This window comes from Dipodomys merriami, unplaced genomic scaffold (genome assembly GCF_024711535.1).
Source record: "Dipodomys merriami isolate MVZ:Mamm:240054 unplaced genomic scaffold, mDipMer1.0.p SCAF_32, whole genome shotgun sequence".
Classification (NCBI taxonomy): Eukaryota; Metazoa; Chordata; class Mammalia; order Rodentia; family Heteromyidae; genus Dipodomys; species Dipodomys merriami.
In genome coordinates this window covers 9,365,036-9,381,774 of record NW_027204715.1, presented here as the reverse complement: position 1 = coordinate 9,381,774, position 16,739 = coordinate 9,365,036, and the positions used below count along the sequence as shown (strand labels likewise).

Here is a 16,739-nt window from a genome sequence, read left to right as displayed (position 1 = left end):
CACAGTGTAATGTATGTATCAGTGGCTATATAAAAAAACTGGATTAATCCTGATCTATGCACTTAAAATATTTTCGTATGCTACATTCTAAGGAGGAAGAACTGAAAACATTCCAGTTCAAACCCCAAATGCCCCAACTCTAAGCCAAAGGCCACATGTGGGCTTCTCACTGTGCCATCACAGCCCAAGCCCATGAGCGAATCCAATCCTCACTGTGCGCCCAGAAGTTCAGGGAGGAGAGCAGGTTCTGAAAAGGCCTACTAGTCACAGGGATCATGATGCAGTATCATGCATCATGAAAGGAACGACATTCCACACAGAAACAATAAAAATGTATGAAATTAGGCTGCCCCAAAGTCCAGTTCAAGTGCACTAAGGCTAGAATAATTTTAAAATGCAGACAGTCATGAGTACTATTAAAAATCATAATGGAAAGCCAGGCGCCGGTGGCTCACACCTGTAATTCTAGCTACTCAGGAGCCTGAGATCTGAGGATCACCAGCCTGGGCAGGAAAGTCCATGAGACACTTATCTCCAATTAACCACCAGAAAACTAAAAGTGGTGCTGTGGCTCAAAGTGGTAGAACACTTGCCTTGAGCAAAAAAAGCTCAAGCACCTAAGCCCTGAGTTCAAGCCCCATGACCAACAACAACAAAAAAATCATAGTGGATAAGAACTAATGGTCAGATTCAATCTGCCTTAAGGGAGTAGATCCATCCTGCCATGTGTTACCTAAACATTCAACCTGTGCTTTCAAAATTGTTCAAAATTAAGGGTAAGCATTTCCAGCTGAATTGTTACAAATACTGAAATGAAGTACTGAAATGAAGTGTCAACGCCAACAAGAAATCTCTAGCAGTACTTTAATTTGGTTTCCAGGCACCATGGTATTTCTCAGTGAAAAACACAAAGCCTCTCTAATGTATGTGCACACAATTAGAGCAGGATTTGATTCTAACACTGTGACCAATAAACATCTAGCAGAATGTGGCAGACATTACTGATGAGGTAATGGGAGAAATACTAATGTAACAGTCTGAATAGTTCTGCATCTTGAGTTCTCTTCACTAAGGCATAAGTTTTAATTAAAAGCAAACATAAATTTTCAAAGGTTTGTCCCTTCCCCCAAATAGGTTACACAGCTTATAAACGATAAGCTTGGGTGTTTTAAATTGGATCCAATATTTTAATTATATAAAACAGACTCAGTACTTCAAGGAAACATCAGCTCTACAGAGCTGAGCTAATGCCGGTTCTGCTGACAGAATCTTAAGAGTGATGTGTCCAGTTCTCATGAACAATGACCAAGTCCACGTCCCTGAAGAACAACACTAGCCCTAAGGCAGACCAGGCTTAGCACAACTGCCCACCAGTAACCCAGTCACCACACTGCCCTGTGCTATGCAGGCAAGTGCTTATGGCCTGGTTGGCTATCTCTTTCAGGCTTCTCAAGCCAAATTAGGAGCACAACAGCTTCTGTACTGTGTTTACTACATACTCCCACTTCAACTTATTCAGGAAGAGTCTAGACAGTCTGCTGTTAATCACCCTATCACCAGGTTAAGTTGCACACATATGCAACACTGTGCGAAAAGGGCACAGGAAGACTGGCGGGCTCAGCTCCTACTCTCAGCTGAGATAGTGACTAAGATCATTTGGCCTTGGACTCTAGCTCTAAAATCACAGGTGGATATACACTCTTTTCTAACTAAGCTTGTGTCTCTTTGGGGCCTTTGAGTAAGTATCAACTCTGACACGTGTGAGCAGCTCCTCCAAGCTGACAAGGCATCACCAACCAACCCAACCAACGTCACGGTCACACAGAGCAGGAAGGCCTGGGATCCTCTGCCGTTCCCTCATGCAGCATCTCCAGCCTTCCAAGAACCTACCTGAGGAACCAATTCTTCATCTTCTCACAGACAATCTGCCTAAGATGGTATTAATATCTAAATCCAAATTATTGCTCTGATGAGACAATCAGAAGATGCCCTGCATATGCTATCAACACATCCATCTCAGAACTCTACCACTGAAACAGATCATGTAGACTAGTAGAGACACCCATCACCACCACCAAAAGATTACTGCTTTTACAAAACAAATTAAAAGCCATTTTAGCATTAGAGAGAATTTTGATTCAAGACATGAACATATCCAAAAGTGGTATCCTCTGATACAAAAATCTTTGACTTGTGGAACTGTAGCTTGCACCTTCTAATAGATATGCTCTGATGGCCCCCAGTGAAACACACCATGTGGCACACTAGGGGACAGACTTAGTTAATTATTACTATCAAAAGGTAGTCTTCAGAACACCCCAGTCCAACCTGGCCCCCAGGCGCTCAGGGATTCTCACAGGTTGTTTTTCAACACCGGCAGGTCTAAGGCCCTCAGCAAGGAGCTGCCTGTGTGCCCTGCCATGTCACGAGGCTGTCCAGGTGATGTCTCTCTCACAGACTTGTCTCCTCACAAACTCTGACAGGGACATTATAGTGCCGGTCATCCTCGGCAATGAGGGTGACCACTGGCCAGTCCCGGGGTGCATCAGTGGGGTACACTGTGATGAACTCTTCAGTGTTGTACTTGGACAGTCGATATACCTGGATAGTATGGCGAACAGCATAGGCAAGAAGGAACATTTCAACCTGGGAAGAAAAAGCAAGTATTCTGAGGAAAGCCAAACTTAAAGATGTTTCAATATCAGCACTGATCCATTCATTCATCATCACAGCCAATACGTGGCAATGGTTAGGCTGTAACTGCCCCCTTTTGAGCCCAGCCCTAATATATATGGACAAAAAAAAAAAAAGCAGTCAAGAATGGATGACTTTTTCAGGAGACACAATCCACATTCTGAAAACAGATCATTATTTTAAATAGTCATCATCAATCCTATTTGGCCAATCATGACAATGAGTGCTGCTCTTTCCTACAGCTTCAGAAAAACTATACATTTCCATCCTGCAGGACGGCTCTCTCTTCCTGGCACCTGGGTCATTCTGGGAAAAGGTATTCATAAGAGTATGTCATAGAAGGAGGAAGGTACCCTTGATGTTACTTTAGTGGTTGGTGCATCAAAATAATAAAAGTTTAAATACAATAATAATGAAGATCCTTTATGGAGACAAACAGCACAGTGGAACGGGAACCAGTACTATACTGGGTATCTGTGCACAACACATCTATAAAGACATGAAAAGTGTCAGGCTCTATAGCTGGAGCTGACAAGATAAACAAAACCCTATGAATGTGTCTCTTCTCTTGAAAAGACACTCAATCTCCTTGCCCTTGAGCGTGCAATGGATTTAGACTGTGTTTTAACAAACAGAACAAAGAATAAGTGATAGCATGTGATTACTAAGATGAGTTCACTGTGGCTTCCTCTTTGTTCTATTCATGGATCCCTCTGAGAAAAGCTAGCTGTCATATAACACGGAAACCTGAACAGCCCTATGGGGAGGCCCATGAGGTGAGGAACTGAACCCTCCAAACTACCAATGAGGAAGTAAGCTTCCTGCCCACATCCAGGGGAGAAAGCCCTGAAGTAAATCTCTCAGACTCTTAAGACAATCATCCTAAACAGCACCATACAAGCCCCATGAGACCCTGGGCCAGAACCACCCAACTACGCTGCTCCTGATTCCCAATCTACAGACGCTCTGAGGCAACATTTGATGGCAAAAGCTGCCATGGTCTGAGGTACTACATACACTCTCCAAAGAACTCACCTGTTCAAGGCCACCAGTGTGGCCCACCTGGTTCAGATGGTTCCTCAGCAGCTGTCCAGGGTCATTTGATGTATCCCGAGCAAACAGAAGCACAGAGAAAAATGGTACTTCCTTTCCTTTCTCTTTATCATCGTAGAGTTCAATGGCTCTATTTAGCATTAGGAATTTCACAGCTTCATAGAGGCTATATTCTTCTTCATTTGTGAATAGTTCGTCACAAGCTATCTGCCTTGCTTCAGCAGTTCTCATTTCAGCCAGGCCTGCCCACTATAGCAAGAGAGATAATCATTAGAATTCGTGATCTAAACACTGCTGGTACACAAAACTATTCTTCAAAATAAAGGACCAGAGGTCACATCCCAATGATTACAATTTTAACTTTCTGATTTGTACAATGGTACTTTTAGACTGCACAAACTCTTATTCAGCTTTCCCCCTGTTAATCTGCAACAGAAGTATGATACAGTAAGGAGAAGCACTGGAGTGATGGAATAGAAATCTCAACTCCTCTCGTCTCCAGACGAGAATGGCCCAGACAACTGGACATAGTTGGAAAAAAGACTGTGTGGGGCTCTGAGGAGAAACTATCACACTCCACCACCTGAGGGGCTTTTGGAAAAAGTTACCCTAGAAACATACAGCCAACCCTCCAAAATGACAGATAGGCAGGGAAGATTGTGGGGGTTCCTGAATATTAAAGTTTCCTAGACTCATGAGACTAGGCAGTGGTCGCTCATGCCTGCAATCCCAACTATTTCAGAGATGAAGACTGGGAGGATCACAGTTTAGTTGGCCTAGGCAAACAATTAACAAGACCCCATCGAAGTGTAGTGATGCACACCTGCAGGATGTGTAAATAGGAGAATCACAGTCCAAACCAGCTCAGACAAGAATATGAGACCCTACTTGATTCATGCAGTAGGGGACCTGCCCAGCAAGCATGAGACCCTGGAATTCAAACCTCAGTCCCATCAAAAAACAAACAAACAAACAAAAACCCATGAGATTCAAATGAATAAAACCATTCAGAAATTCTTACTGACTACTAATTCAGAATAAACCAGTCAGGCTTTCAGCTACATAAACCAACACTTCAATAAACACAAAAATCCTTTATTATATGTGCTTTTAAGTCACAGTGAAGGAGAAAAGGGATGTGATAAAAACCAGATCTTCTTACCACAATTTAATGTCCCTTTCAAAACCCACTGTTTTTAAAACCAAGAGTAAATATAAATAACGACGACACAGAACATTCTCCAATACTTGGACTGAAAACTGGTACGTCTCTTTCTCTTCCTCTCTCCCTTTCTGCCCCCCCTCCCCCCGCCCCCCCACACATAGTGGGTTAGCTGAAGCAGAGCTGTGCAGGCTTAGAACCCTGCACTAATGCTTCTACTAGCCCAGAGATTGGGCAGCACAGGCCTTGAGCCCCCCAACACACATGCTACACACATGGGTAATCAAAACAAAATGCCCGTTCCCTTCTCTTCCCTTTTTAGTGGAAAATAGTATCACTGCACTTCCTTTAACAGTATATATCCAAGTAAGTAATATAAACTAAATTCTATGTTTAGTCTTTTGAGGAACCTCCATACTGCTTTCCAGAGTGGTTGAACAAGTTTATACTCCCACCAACAATGCAGTAGGGTTCCCTTCTGCCCATATCCCCTCCAGGATCTGTTGTTATTACAGTTCTTGATTACAGCCATTCTAACTGAGGTAAAATAGAATCTCAGTTGTTTTGATTTGCATTTCTTTTATGGCCAGAGAAGTTGAGCATTTCTTCATGTGTTTATTGGCCATTTTTATTTCCTCTTCAGAGAAGTCTCTAAGTCTTTAGCCCACTTATTAATGAGGCAGTTGTTTCTTTGAGGATTTGTTTTTGGGGGATTTAAGTTTTTGAGTTCTAAGTGTATTTTAGATATGAGGCCCTTAGAGTCTGTTGTATGGCTAGTGAAGATCTCCCAATCTGTGGTGACCACTTCTGGATGTTTACCCAAATGACCACAAACAAGGCCACACTGAAGCTACCAGCACAACTATGATCATCACAGCATTATTCACCATAGCTAATATTTGGAACCAACCCAGATGCCCCTCAGTAGATCATTCTATGGGATTCTATGCTTCCATCAGAAAGAATGACACCAACCCATTTGTAAGGAAATGGAAGGATTGAAAAAAATCATATTAAGTGAAGTAAGCCAGACCCAAAGAAACAAAGGTCTCATGGTTTCCCTTATTTGTAATATGCAGTATATGTCTAGGATGATCTTATCAGATGAGCAGAACAGCTCAATTGCCATATACATATGACCACATAAGATGATGCTAAGCAAAATGAACTCCAAGAAAGACATGGACACAAGAGGTTTTTCTTTGTTGTTGTTGTTTTTAATGTACTATGTGATTTCTTTTCTTCTTTTGTGTTTTTTGTTCCTGCTATGGTTTATCTCCTATTGTCACTGTATTTGATTTTGGTAGCCTGGGTATTGTAAATACGTTTATCTGAATTAGGGAAGGAAAGGGGAACAACAGACTGGTGAGACAAAGGACAAAGGGGAAACCAATGCAACAGTGATACTCACAAGAAATATGTTGGGAATGATCTGTACAATGATCTGTACAAATTGGTGGGGGACTGGGGGGGGGAAGGAAAGTGGGAGATAATGAGGGAAGGGGTAACAAATTAAACAAGAAATATTCTCACAACTTATGTAACTGTAACCCCTGTTTACATTACCTTGACAATAAAATGTAAATTTAAATTAAAAAAAAAAAACTTAGTTCAAGGAAGTCATGGATCTCTGGTTGCTCAGCTCAACAAAGCATTTGCTGAATGCCTATTATGTGCCAGGTGTGGAGCTAGGTAGGCATTGATAGAAAAGAATGAACAGGATGTCTCTCAGGGAGCTGAAAGTCTAACAGGGGCAGACAAGGCACTATCTGGGACACATACTAGGAAGGACTTCAAAAGCCCATGATCTAACCAGGTAACTTGAGGGCCTGGATGGGGTTGAGAGAGAGAGAGAGAGAGAGAGAGAGAGAGAATGATGGAAGGAGTGACACTGATCAGTATGAAGTGTACTCATAAACTGACAGATGCAACTGAAACCCCTTTGTACAACTAACTCAAAAGCACTTTAAAAATTAAAATTAATTTTGACTCACAAATCTGCTTCCAGAATTGTGAACCAAAATAAATAAATCTCTTTTCCTCAGAAACTTAAATAAATAAATTAACAAAGAGCATCAAATTATCCACCAGTAAAGGCTACAAACTGGTCTGCTGGGGCAATCAAGACAGAACTTTGCACTAATAACAGATGGAAATTATATATTCCAAACCTTTGTCCTTAGCAGGATAAGGGACTCCTTAATTTTTTCAACCAGGTCCTCACTCTTCCCATCAAACTGCAGTCCAAATTTCCATTGCTTGATCCAGCTATATTTCCTTATCAGTTTTTCGGGTAACTAGAATATCAAGAAATAGAGAATTAAAGAGATGTCAACATTCCAAGAAGCCTATCACATGATCCAAGCTGGAAAAACAAACATAAAGTCTGTAAAACTTTACCCTGGTGCCCAGAGTTAATTCCTGCCAAGTCTGTCACATCAGTTTAGGATGGAGGACCTAAATCTGGAAGTCAGGAACTTAAGGAGCTCTATCACGCAGAAGGCTGCTATAATGAATGGTGCTTGGGCTAATAAATATGGGCACAGTCTAGTCTGTAAGAATGCCAGCCATAGCCACAACAATCGAAGGACAAACTCCAGATTCAACACTCACAGGCAGCTCTCTAGTTCCCTAAAACACAACTAAGGAAGATACTTCTGGACACTGGGGTACATCCAGGATAAAACCAATACCTGAGACTTTCCTATCAGCATAATAATGCTGAGAGGGGTTTTTTCCCCAAAAAACCTACTGAAAGACATAGAAAAAGATCTTTAAATAATACTTACACATACACTCCAAGAAATAACATTATTGTAGATCAAGTGTGGAATCAGCACAGTAAGAAAAGAACAAGTGAGAATCAACAACCGAGATAAACACAGCCTACCCCCTTGTTCAAAAGATACTGACAGCTACTACTAAACTACCAGACTACTAAACTCCTTTCCTTTTTCTTTTTTTTTTTGTCAGTCCTGGGCGCTGTCCCTGTACTCTTCAGCTCAAGGCAAACGCTCTACCACTTGGCCACAGCGCCACTTCCAGTTTCCTGGTGGTTATTTATTGGAGATAAGAGCCTCACGGGCTTTTCTGCCCAGGCTGGCTTTGAACCTCGATCCTCATATCTCAGCCTCCTGAGTAGCTGGGATGACAGGTGTGAGCCACCGGCTCTCAGCTCTTCCTTTCTTTTTTAAGTTTCTGGAATATTTTACTTCAACCTACATAACAACAGAATCTGGAGTTCGAAGGACAACCTGAGGCATAATGTTGTCAATGACAACATGAAAATCAAGACTTCCTCCTCAGACCTGAGTGTGACAAGAAAGAAGCCATGAACATATCACTTTACTGCTACAAAATTTAGAAAGGAAAAAAAAGTTCACTAAATCCTCCAACATGCTATGTCAAACTTGTTCAGCAAAGTGGCCAAGTGTTCTCTTCTACTGGATCTAAGACTTGAAGACACTTACATGAATGGGAATACTGGCTGTGCCTTCTCAAGCTGTAGCCATCATGTGAAACGACAGTGATGTCTACTCTGTCAAACACAGAAGCCCACTAGGAATGTAAAGTCTGCCTCTTATGGCACAGTGATGGCCATCTACATCTACCTCACTCACTAACTTCGAGAGTCAAGTACTCGTCATTTGTTTACACTGAGGAATGACCACTCACCTAAGAGCTGTCACAGTCCAGCTCAATGCCCATACTGTCCTGCCCTCCAGCAACCTGCAAACAGGCACCCCCACCAAACCCTCAGATTCATCACCAGAATCTGGGGTGCCCTCAAGTGGCAACAATGTAAAATTACAACTGGGCTCCCAGAACTACAATTAGATAGAAAACACTGGCCTGGAAGATGTGAGTTGAGAAAGGAGGTAAAGGGAGCCTGGCTGGCATCCTGTGACATTGACCAGGAATCCAAAATGCAGTACAACCGTCAACTGAATTATTTTGGGGCGCCCAAAGACTTAACCATACAGATGGAAACAAAATCAGTTTCCTCAGTCCTTTCACCCACTGGTCAATTGTACTGGAGTGATTAACCAGTTCAGAGTTGTGAAAATTCCAGGTGTCAAAAGTCCAAAAAATGAGACATGAAAAAGAAGCCATTAGGAAACAAAAATGAAATTGGAATTTATTTTTTCAGAAGAAATAAGTGAATATAGCTTTAAATGCTCTCAGGAGTCGTATCAGAGCATACATAGTCATTCTTTTCTACTAGGCAGAAATGGGACTTCTGCGAGAATAAGAAACAGAGATAAACTGAGAACAAAGACTATAAATACTTAAGAATACAGCAAGTAGCCCTATCATTTCATTTGTCACTAAAGAACAGATTGTTTTCTACTCTAGTAAATGCCTATAGTTCTTGGCAGCATGACAGATACCAAATGGCTAAAATGTGTCATTTACCCAAAATAAACTCACAAATGATCTTCAGAATCTTGCTCTAATGAACACTGCCACAGGTCTCACCCACTCAGAGACATTCTAGATTGTAGTGGACGTGGAAACCAAAGCACCTCTACTATGAAAGACGCCCCTTCTCGGGGAGCAGGGTGCTTCCTAGTGTAAGGATAGCTAGACCATCTCCAAGGCTGGGGTCAGGTTCAGATGATCTGACTTCAGTTAAACACAGATTGGGATCTGAACAGAAATAGGAAAAACAGGAAGTTCAGAAAAGGACAGGAGATGCAGCAACACCTGGGGCAGGAGGATAAAATTCAACTCAGGCAAGGAAGAGAGTGAGGCTAGAGAAGCTGAATACCAGCAGAAATGAAGTCCAGACTCCCACTGAACTCACATTTGGTCGCTCTAGCTATCCTGTTTCTCTTTAATATCCTGAAACCAAGTTTGGTCTAAGAGAGAGGAATCGCAAAACACGACAGAGAACATTTTGTGTGTGCGCTTGAGTGCATGTGTGTGTGTTTGTACATGCGTGTGTATGTCAGTACTGGGACTTGAATTCAGGGACTTGCTCTCTTGCTTGACCTTCTTGTTGATGACTGGCACCCTTACCACTTGAGCCACACATCGAGTTCTGAGAGAACCATCGTTCAGTCTTCATCTGACAGCAGATACAGTGAGCCACAGATTCCGCCCCTGACTTCTTGCAAATCACACGCCATGCACACCTTTCCACTCAATGACACTCATGTCAGCATGGACTTCCCAAGAGAAGAGCTGGTGGAGGGGAGGACAGAAATGGCAAGTGCCACGAGAGGGTCTGAGGGATGACTAGAAGAGGCTAAAGAGCAGCTTGTCACGTGCAACAGACTACTTTTGCATATCCTTTCCTTCCCTGGCACCTCAAATGTAAAGCTGTGGTGAATCTGTTACCTCAGGAATGAATGAGTCGATGAAACAAAGTATGTAGAGTGACTCATATCTACAATACTAGTTACTTGAGAGACAGAGATTGGGAGGATTGTAGTTCAAGGTCAAACTGGGAACAAAGTTCATACAACCCCCATCTCAATCAACAGCTGAGCATCATGGTACATCCCTGTCATCCTAGCTATGGTGGAAATCATAAACAGGAGGATGCAGTTCAGGCAAAAAGTGAGATCCTATCTCAAAAATAACCAGAGTAAAAAGGGCTGAAGGCAGAGTTCAAGCAGAAAAATGTCTACTTTGCAAGCTCAAAACCCTGAGTTCAAAGCCCTGTACTGAAAAGAAAGGCAAAATGTTATCAAGAAAACGTTCAATGCAAGTTTAAGTGTCTGGAGATTGGCACATCAACACAAGGGCAAGTCCTCGAGGTGGATTAGAACAAGAAATCATTTCTTTGGAAGATATTCAGTAGAACTAAAATTTTATAAACATAAATATAGAATTCATAAATATGTATAATACTTTTCTTCTCTGGCACAGGCCTCTTGTCATTCAATAAAGCATAGATTAAAGGGGGAAAAACCAACAAGAAAAAAAAGGAGAAAACTAGAAAGAACATTTAGGAATTTTAAAACTTTTCCACATGACTTGAATGAAGTCGGGAAAACCACATCAGGGCCCCATCATTCTTATATGCAACATATTCTTTTTTTTTTTAATTTAATTTTATTTGTGAACATACTGTACAGAGGAGTTACAATTACATGGGCAGGATAATGCGTACATTTCTTACCAAGCATTGCAGCCTCCTCCTTTGTTTACCCTTCACATCCCTTCCCAGCCTCCCCCCTCCCCCCCATCCCAATCCTATTCCTTCCCCCCCCCCCCCCCCCCCCCGCACCGATGTTGTAAAGCTCGTTTTGGACATGACAACTTGTACTTCTCATTGTATATGCAACATATTCTAACACTGAACCCAGGCCAAAGGCAATCTACCAGACCTACTTGCAACATTGTAGATGATGGTATACAAGTATACCTTGTTACCAGAAACAGAATTATGCTTTTTTAGAGTATGTTTTTGTTTGATTACTCAGGATACTACTTGTACCAGAAGCTCTTTGAAAGAATAAAAATTCAAATTCAACGTCAAGTGAATCCATAAATTTAAATAGCCCCTTAGTAGTAAAAAGCTCCAAAAGAAAACTGGGGACTAGATGCATGGCTCAAGTATATAGTATGTGCAAAGACCCTGGGTCTCTCCTATACCACAAAGAAAAAGAAAAAAGAAAGAAAGGGAGGCAGGAAGAAGAGAAGAAACTTTGTCTAAAATTGAGCAATTATGTCATAATCTATCAATTAAGCCACAGTCATCCAGCAGAGAAGTTTAGCACAAAAACAGTGAAATATTCATTTGCTTTCCTAGTCTCTTATCCATGAATGAGGTATACTTTTGCCAACTGACCGACAATTCTGAAATATTTCATTATATATATATATAATTTTAAAATGTCCATGTCAAAGAAATAATCAAATATTTAAAGTCTGCTTATGATAAATAGATTGTTAATTTTGATCATTCATACAGGTGTGCTGACTTTCCTGGCTTATAACATAGATCATCACAAAAGTCAGACACAGGTGGCTCATACCTATAATCCTAGCTGCTCAGGAGGCTGAGATCTAATGATCAGTTTCAAGCCAGCCAGAGGAGAAAAGACCATGAAACTCTTATCTCCAATTAACCACCAAAAGGTCAGAAATGGAACTGCAGCTCAAGTGCTGTAAGTGCTAGCCTTGAGCAAAAAAAAATCTCAGGGACAGCACCCAGGCCCTGAGTTCAAACCCCAGGACTGGAATTAAAATTTAAAAAATCATGAACTAGATAGGCAGTGTCCTGTGCCCAGTCTTGGTTTTGAACCCTGCACACATGTGGCTTGGTCAGCAAGTTTCCTTTGACAGCTTTCTTCATCTAGGTCAATACCTCAGCCCCTTTAACTACTCCAAAAATGAAAGGAGTCATCTCAGTCACACAAGCACTGCTTCTGAGGAAAGAGGCAGTGCTCAGTGTGGCCTCTACCCAGGCTAGTTCAGTGTCTTCATTTTCAGAAGCAATTATTTCAGGAGTGCTTTTTATCACACCGTCACACCAAAGACAGGGTTCTAATTTTTGGAACATCGCTAAGACCAAAGAAAACTGTACCCTAAATCCCTGGCAGGTCCTTAGAGAGTAAATTATAGCTCACTTACAGAAATGTCATCACTGAACTAAAACTGTTAATAAGCACTTTAATGAATGCTAAACAGTTTTATGACTAATTTCTTCTAGAAAAGACTAATGATTTCTGATCAGTTCACTATGTGACATCAGCCTGGATACACAGAACCTAGGTGTTGACATCACACTGCAGATACATCATCAGCCAGAATGAGCAGAAAGTGGGAGTCTTCTCACAAGAACTTTGAGAACATGAAGCAACCACATACCAGCGTGAGCTCTGGGTCCTGCAGCCACGGGGGCAGCTCTGCCAGCTGGCTCATAGCCTGGAAGAGTGTGGCCCTCAGTGCACAGTAGTTATCACCACGGACTCTCCTGATGGAGGTGAACTTCTGAGAAACTTCCTCATAGCCCTGGAAGAAGGATCAAAGAATTGAAAATAGTTGTTACCGGCTTCCAATATCAAGGCGAGTTCTTGTCTTGTGGAAAAATTTCCCTCAGACCACTGAAAAATGGAACACAATAGCTGGCTGAGTCTTTCATATAAAACATTCCAATAATTTCCTATTACTCCACTCCTCTTAAAATGAAAGTATTGTATAAGGTGTCTGTATATGCAACAGATAAGATAAACCTAACATACAAAATAATCAAATATTCAAGTCACTAGTCATCCCCAAAGTCAGAGTCATGTTACTTGTAAGCAACTGTGGAAATAGTCACTGTTACCATTTTGAAAGGTTTACTCTGAGTTTAAGAAGCATCACAATATTGGTATATTGATACAGATAGAGTGTATCTACTTGGAGATTGGAATATGGTAACTCTGCCTTTTGTGTACAATTTTTCTGTGAATCTAAAACTATTCCAACAAAATAAAACTTATTTTTTGTAAAATAAATGTGTTTAAATTGGTCCCAAATTCTTTCAAGTAAGAGAACATGAAAAGAGACAGATGTACTAAGTTAATATCTCTACATTAAAAAACAAAGTCCCAAGTTTCCAAGGTATGTTATGTGAAATCACGTATCATTTAGCAATGTAATCAATTCTTGGCAAATGTGTCACGAGGCAATGTCATTATTGCGCAAGCATCAGAGTGAACTTACATAAACCTAAATGGTATGATCTGCAACACACCTAAGCTCCATGACCTCTTAATAAACCTTAGCAGTAGATTTAGCATGTTCAACAGCCATCATGAAAAAAAGGATGAGATTAAATTAAGCACAAGAGAAAATTATCCAGTCAAAATATGCCGTAAAAGCTGGGCACCAGTGGCTCACGTTTGTCATCCTAACTACTCAAAAGGTTAAGATCTGAAGATCACAACTGAAAGCCAGCCAGGGCAATAAAGTCCATGAGACTCTTATCTCCAATTAATCACGAGGAAACTGAAGTGGAGCTGTGGCTCAAAGTGGTAGAGCACAAGCCTTGAGTGAAAAAGCTCAGGGACTAAGGGACAGCACCCAGGCTCTGAGGTCAAGCCCCACAACTGAGATGCATGAGGCTACTGCTACAGTAATGTGGCATATCGTTTTATAGTAGACACCAATATATAAGTAACTAATGTAGCTTTCATTACCAAGTATTATAGATTATATCTAACTGTATGTGCTACATTTTTATATGATGTTTGTTCACAGCAGCATCACTACAAATATCTGAACAATGTGTTGCATTACAATGTATAATGGCTATATCCCTGGAGGTTGGGAATTTTTCAGCCCATCACAATGTTAGAGGTAATTGTATACGTGATTTACTGTTTATCAAAACACATATGGGGCACATACCTGTGTATGTGTATATCAAAGTCTACTGCTAGGAAATGTCTAGATACTTCTGTTAGACTTTAAGTGGATTAAAGTGTCACTTCTGCTCTGTCTGGAAGTAAAACAATAAGATACAAATGGTCAGTGATATGTCTGGTCCCTCAAATTCTAGTATCTTTGTTCATGATCATGAGTGCTACCCTGATTTCTCTAGCGGCACTCTTCCACATTAGTACTGATTGTGTTGCCCCCAGCCCATCAGCCAATCCTTTCCCTTGTCATACTCTTCCTTGACAGTGACTCAAAAATCCACCCCCCACCCTAAACTTATACAAAGAAAGAAGCAAGAACGATGCACATCTTATCCTGAGTGTTTGCATACTGGAATCTCAGTACTAGTCATTCTAAAAGTCTGGTGTCATTCAATGATGTTTTATGTGAGTATGAAAGTACTTCTTTCTCGTAATAAAAGCCTTAAAATTGCATTTGCATTTAATGGTCAAACCATACTAACATCTAAGGGTTTGTCACTAATATATAAAGGACCACCACACAGGTTCACACCTACTAATAGGTACCTGCTCCCTCAGGTGGACCTCTAGCTATCCCTAGTTACCACTAATTATACAACTGCACCTTCTAATTGCATAAATTACTTGTGCAATTTCAGAGAGGAGACACACTTTCTAAAATTATAGTTGAATTCACATTCATTAACCCAAACAAAAAACAGACAGTGAGACAAATAAAAGACTACTATAAAGTCAAGATCTAAACTATTAGTAGACATCCAAGATACTGATTATGCCACAGACCTTAACAAAATATGCCTCAATGAAGTACTTTGACTTATCATTGAAAAGAGGTCAACTGCTAGCCAAATCTTTTTTCCCCTGGCATTAAACTAATCCCATACAGGAATGATTTTAACATGACTTTCAAATTACAAAATGTTTAGGTAACTCAGACATCTTCAGTAAAGGACTTCAAGATGACAACAGTTAAAATAGATTCTTTGAAGAAGATTGGGCCATAAAATAGAATTATAGGTCAGAGGAAGCATTTCTGTGGAAGGTGAACATGTAGATACAGCTTGGTACTGGCACTAGCATGGTACTGAGGACCAATGGAACAGAACAGAAAACCCAGAAATGAACCCACAGACCTATGGCCACCTAATACTTGATAAAGGAGCCAAAAACTCAGATTAGAAGAAAGCCTCTTCAACAAATGGTGCTGACAGAACTGGTTATACAGAAAACTTAAGCTAGATCCTTATATCACCTTGTATCCAAATTAAATCTAAATGGATCAAAGACATCAATGTAAGGTGAGATACCATGAAAATATTACAGGAAGGGGTAGGGGAAACACCAGGGCTACTAGGCATGGGTCAAAACTTCCTAAGAAATGATCCAGAATTACAACAAATCAAAGAAGACCAGATAAATGGGACTGTATCAAACTGAAGGAAGAGTTCTGTATGGCAAACAACATATCTAGCAAGATAAACAGAAAACCCACAAAATGGCAGAAGATCTTTACTAGCTATGCATCAGACAAGGGCCTCAAAAATATACTTAGAGGTTAAACCTTCCCAAAATAAACCCTCAACAAAACAATAACACAATTAATAGAGGGCTAAAGAATTAAAGAGAGAGAAAAAAATTAAAGAGAGACTTCTCTGAAGAAGAAAATAAGAATGGCCAACAGACACACGAAGAGATGTTCAACATCTCTGGCAATAACAGAAAGAAGAGATGTTCAACATCTCTGGCAATAACAGAAGTGCAAATCAAAACAACACTAAGATTCCACTTCACCCCAGTTAGAATGACCATTATCAAGAAAACTAACAATAAGAAAATGCTGGTGGGGACTGGCCAAAGGGGAACACTACTACACTTTTGGTAGGAATGTAAACCTACTTAATCACTCTGGAAAGCAGTAAACATAGAGCTAAACATAGAGCTTCCCTATGACCCAGCAATCCCACTCCTGGACATTTATCCCATAAACCACAAATAAAGCCACACTAAAGCTACCATATTCATTACAGCATTGTTTACCATAGCTAAATATGGAATCAACCCAGATGCCCCTAAATGAATGAATGGATCAAGAAAACATGGTATATATACACAATGGAACTCTACTCTTCCATCAGAAAGAATGATACTGTACCATTCATAAGGAAATGGAAAGATCTAGAAAAAATTATATTAAGCAATCTAAGCCAGACCCAAAGAAACATAGGTTACATGATTTCCCTCATTTGTTGTAACTAGAAAGTGCCTATAGGCCTCTTAGCGTCACCAGTTACCATATGCGCGGAGGACCAAGCTCGAGCTTGCAATAAACCGGCTCTTTGTTGCTTAAAAAAAAAAAAAGAAAGTGCCTATAAATCTACAGGTAAATACACTGAATGGTAATAGACAAAAATATATACTTGGACACAGTGAGAATATCCCAAGGAGGATATTCTTAGGAGAGGATCATA

General features: G+C 40.6%; 1 protein-coding gene across 4 annotated transcripts in view; it reads right to left on the bottom strand.

Annotated features, from left to right (window-relative positions):
• Nucleotides 1–847: 847 nt before the first annotated feature.
• The window catches only part of Otulin (OTU deubiquitinase with linear linkage specificity), a 29,276-nt gene continuing 13,384 nt past the window's right edge, over nucleotides 848–16,739 (bottom strand). For 3 of the 4 annotated variants that reach the window (XM_070042201.1, XM_070042205.1, XM_070042203.1), the window contains 4 exons: nucleotides 12,734–12,877; nucleotides 7,081–7,206; nucleotides 3,730–3,996; nucleotides 848–2,646 (listed from right to left, as the gene is read on the bottom strand). In XM_070042201.1, coding sequence (XP_069898302.1) covers nucleotides 2,452–2,646; nucleotides 3,730–3,996; nucleotides 7,081–7,206; nucleotides 12,734–12,877 — 732 coding nt within the window. In that variant the 3' untranslated portion in view covers nucleotides 848–2,451. The remainder of the gene's footprint in view (nucleotides 2,647–3,729; nucleotides 3,997–7,080; nucleotides 7,207–12,733; nucleotides 12,878–16,739) is intronic. The other variant, XM_070042202.1, reaches the window with a different exon arrangement.